Consider the following 3,495-nt stretch of genomic DNA (forward strand, 5'->3'; position numbering starts at 1 on the left):
TTTTCAGTCTGGGCATGTCCAGCTCGGTGGGGGGGGGGTGTTAACCAGAAACTGTAGCAAGTGACCAAATAAGAAAACCGTGATAACAGCAGAGGAGGGGGGGGAGTGTAGGGATTGCTGTGAACTGGACCCCCAGCCAACACTCCCTCTCAGCTGTGGAGTCCTGTGAGCAAATATCCTGGTTTTTGAGTGACTGGCACGAAAGCTGTGAGCGAGCGATTTGGCTAAGGCATAAATTAGTCTGCTCTGGAGCCATCCCCTTCCTGAGCTGAGACAAAAATGTGTGAGCCGGAGGCTAAAGAACTGTGAGCTGGCTCACACTCACTCAGCTCAGAGGGAACACTGCCCCCCACTCTCCTTCCCCCACCCGGCCCCCTTCTGAAGAAGTGCGGGGGCCCACCGGAGAGGTGACACCCGGAATAAGGCTTGCTGGGTCTTCAAGGTGCCCGACTGGACTCAGACTTTGTTCTGTTGCTTCAGAGCAGCACGGCCCACCCCACCCCCGGAATGTCCTTGAACCGCACAGTCCACCATCCCGCCCCCACTACACACACACACACACACACATATCCCTGTGTGGGTCTGAGGAAGGGCGCTCTTTGGCTCTCCAGAGCTCCTACCCCACAACGTCTTCTGGCCTCTGAGGGGCTCCTGGGCCCGAGTCTGGCTTTCGGGTCAGGGATCCCTCTCCTCCCCATAGCGGCCCCTCGGCTGCCTGGCTTCCAGAGGAGAGGAACCCCCCCCCCCCGGACAGAGCCCCCCTCTCTCTCTCCCCTCCCCTCCCCTCCCAGCAGCCTCCCTCAGGCCCAGGCTTGGAGGGCGACTGGGAAATGGAGGCCTGCGGGGGCGGGGGGGAGAGGGATGCGCAGCGTGGGAGGGAGAGGCTGCCGGGGCGGAGTCCCACCACAGGCCCGGGAGGATCACGGCCGCTCCAGGACAGAAAGGGCCGGGCCCTCGTGCAGGAGGTCCCCACCTCTGCTTGCCGTCTGCCCAAGGAGACCGGTGGCTTGTGATGCACCCGCCTGAGCACGTGCACAACTCCCTCCGAGGCCTTTTCAGCACGGACGTTGGGGGCGAGGAGGACATCCTTGCGGCAGAGCCGGACCATACTGAGAGCCATCTGGCATGCCCCGGTTTTTGAAAGCAGCCCTCCTCCGGTGGAGGGGGAGGAGACGGGGGCCTCGGCAGTGGGGGTACCGTGCCACAGACAGAGCCCACCCTCCAAAGCACCCCTTTTCTCTGGGGGAGCTGGTCTGGAGCTGCAATCCCAGGGGCCCCCAGCCCCCCCCCCCCCGCGAGGCCAGTGTCCCGTCACCGTGCAAGAGCTACAGAACCAGTGTAACCGCCAGGCTGCCTGTGGAGGAGGGCACGCAGCCCTGGGGGAGAGGGTTCCTTCCTTCCTTCCTGGAGGTATTCCTTTTGGACTCTCCCTTCACCACCCCTCTCCTTTCTCTCTTCCGGCTCCAGGGAGACAGCGGTGGACCACTCATGTGCCGCCCCCCCGGCGCCGGCGCCCCTCCGGCCTGGTACGAAGTCGGGGTGGTGAGCTGGGGCCGCGGCTGCGGGGAGGCCCGGAGCCCCGGGGTCTACGCACGGGTGTCCAGCTTCCAGTCCTGGCTGGAAGCCACGTCGGCCCAGGCCGGACGGCCTTTCCAGGTGCCTCAGAGCCCCCTGAGCCACGCCGCCGTGCACGGAGCCCCCCACCTCCTCGACCCATGGCCCGAGGGGGGCGGCACAAGCCTGCAGGGCGCGCTGGGGCCCCCCTGGTCTCTGGCGGGGGCCGGGCTGGCCCTGGGGTGGCTGCTGCTCTGACGGACTGCCCGCCCCCGCCACCACCGCCGTGGGGCAAGGGGGCAACGCCTCTGGGGATGCTGCTGCGGAAGGGGGCTCTCCTGGGGGGAGGACTTGGGGTCAGAGATCAATAAATATATTTTTGGGTCAGTTCGGCTCTCTTGATGGGCAGGGGGGTGGGGCCGAGCCCTCCGGGAAAGGAGGCAGGGCAAGAACTGGGGGAGGCAGAAGAGGAGGGCAAGCTGGAGGAGAGCCCCCACTCCCTCTCTCCCTCCCTCCCAGTCGGGAGCTGCTGGGATTACTCAAGACCGCAGCAGGCCCTCTGTGTGTGCTCAGAGGCATTCCCTTTCTTACTGACTTACAGGGGCGTTGGCGGCCGAGCGGCTGCGGAGTCCCTGGCAGGAAGGGGGGCCCACGCCTTTGGCTTGGCAAGCAAAGGGTCTCGGGTGCTGCGCCCGGCCTCTCCCCCAAGAAGGACACAGGTGGTGGGGAAGAGCTTTCCCTCGCAGGAGACCCCGGGGAGCCCCCAGCCCTTGACATGGGCCAGGCGGCTGGGCTTGAAACTGAAACCACAGTGGTGGTGGTGATGGTGTTTGTGAGCTTCTTCCAAAGAAGTGCGAAGTGTTCAAGGGCACTGGGGCACCCCCTTCTTCGCCCCCTGCCCCCAGAGGAACAGCCAGACCTCTGCCTTGCCGGTCACCCCCTCCCCTCCCACCGGGCCAGGGAGGGCCATGCGGGGGTGGGCAGGAAGGAGGGGAGGCCGCTGCCCGCCTGCCCGGAGTTCCGGAACCCGGTGACGTCACAGGGCAACCAGGGAGACCCCGGCTATTTACCTTCAAAAGCGGGACTCACTGCAGGTAGTTGGGGCAGCGGAGCCAGCCTGGGGCGGGAGAGGGGGGAGGGCGAGGAAGGCCTCGGCGAGGGCGGGGTTCTTCTGGGCGGCTGGGGGAGTGGTGTGGGAGTTGGGCCCCCAACCGTCAGCCACCTGAGAGGGCCCTGCCTGCCTGCCTGCCACCCACCCCCTCCTTGGAAACGCCCTGAGCCAGGCCTGGGAGGTGGGTGGTAATCATCATCCGGGGGGGGGGCTACTTGGTCAGTGGCCAGGGAGGGGCCTGGAAACTCCCCACATCTGTGCCTGGAGGGGAGGCGGCGCCCCTTTGGTTGGAGCAGGGCCCCCATTCTCAAGAAAGGCTTCCTCTTATGCCTCGCGTCCCCAAACCTCCCCCCACCCCGGGCTGCTGTTAGTCCCTTGCTGAGGACTCCCACTTCACGGCACTGGATCGGGACCCGCTCTCCCCCCCCCCGCTCTCCTCCTCCACAGCCTGTGTGGGGTCATTTTCGGGGCCCGCCGCGATCGCTCCGTTTGGCTGCCATGGGGGGTGGGCTGGTGGCTGAGTGACCAGACACAGAGGGGGCAGCCCTGGGGGGTTGGGGGGGCTCCAGAGGGCAGTCGGGGCCGGTGACAGGCAGGGCACCCTGCTGGAGAGGCTCCAGTCACACACACCCAAAAAAAAGGTGTGGGGGGGTTGTTCAGGGCTGCCCTGTGCTGAGGGAGCTGCCCTCTGTGCATGCTCCAAGGTCTTTTCCCTCCGGACGCTCCAGGGCGTCATGCCGGCCCTGGACAGAGCGGCTGCGGGGCAGAGCCCCGGTGGAGTCAGGGGGCCGGGCTGTCTCTCACGGCCGGGCCCCGGTCCCTCCCCAGAT

General features: G+C 66.4%; 1 protein-coding gene across 1 annotated transcript in view; it reads left to right on the top strand.

The window, feature by feature from the left end:
- The window catches only part of LOC107124414 (serine protease 55-like), a 16,756-nt gene extending 14,944 nt beyond the window's left edge, over positions 1-1,812 (top strand). The window contains exon 7 of the mRNA XM_015427878.1: positions 1,468-1,812. Within this exon, the coding sequence (XP_015283364.1) occupies positions 1,468-1,812 (345 nt within the window). The remainder of the gene's footprint in view (positions 1-1,467) is intronic.
- Positions 1,813-3,495: the final 1,683 nt, after the last annotated feature.

This window comes from Gekko japonicus, unplaced genomic scaffold, assembly GCF_001447785.1.
Source record: "Gekko japonicus isolate JY-2015 unplaced genomic scaffold, Gekko_japonicus_V1.1 scaffold761, whole genome shotgun sequence".
Lineage (NCBI taxonomy): Eukaryota > Metazoa > Chordata > Lepidosauria > Squamata > Gekkonidae > Gekko > Gekko japonicus.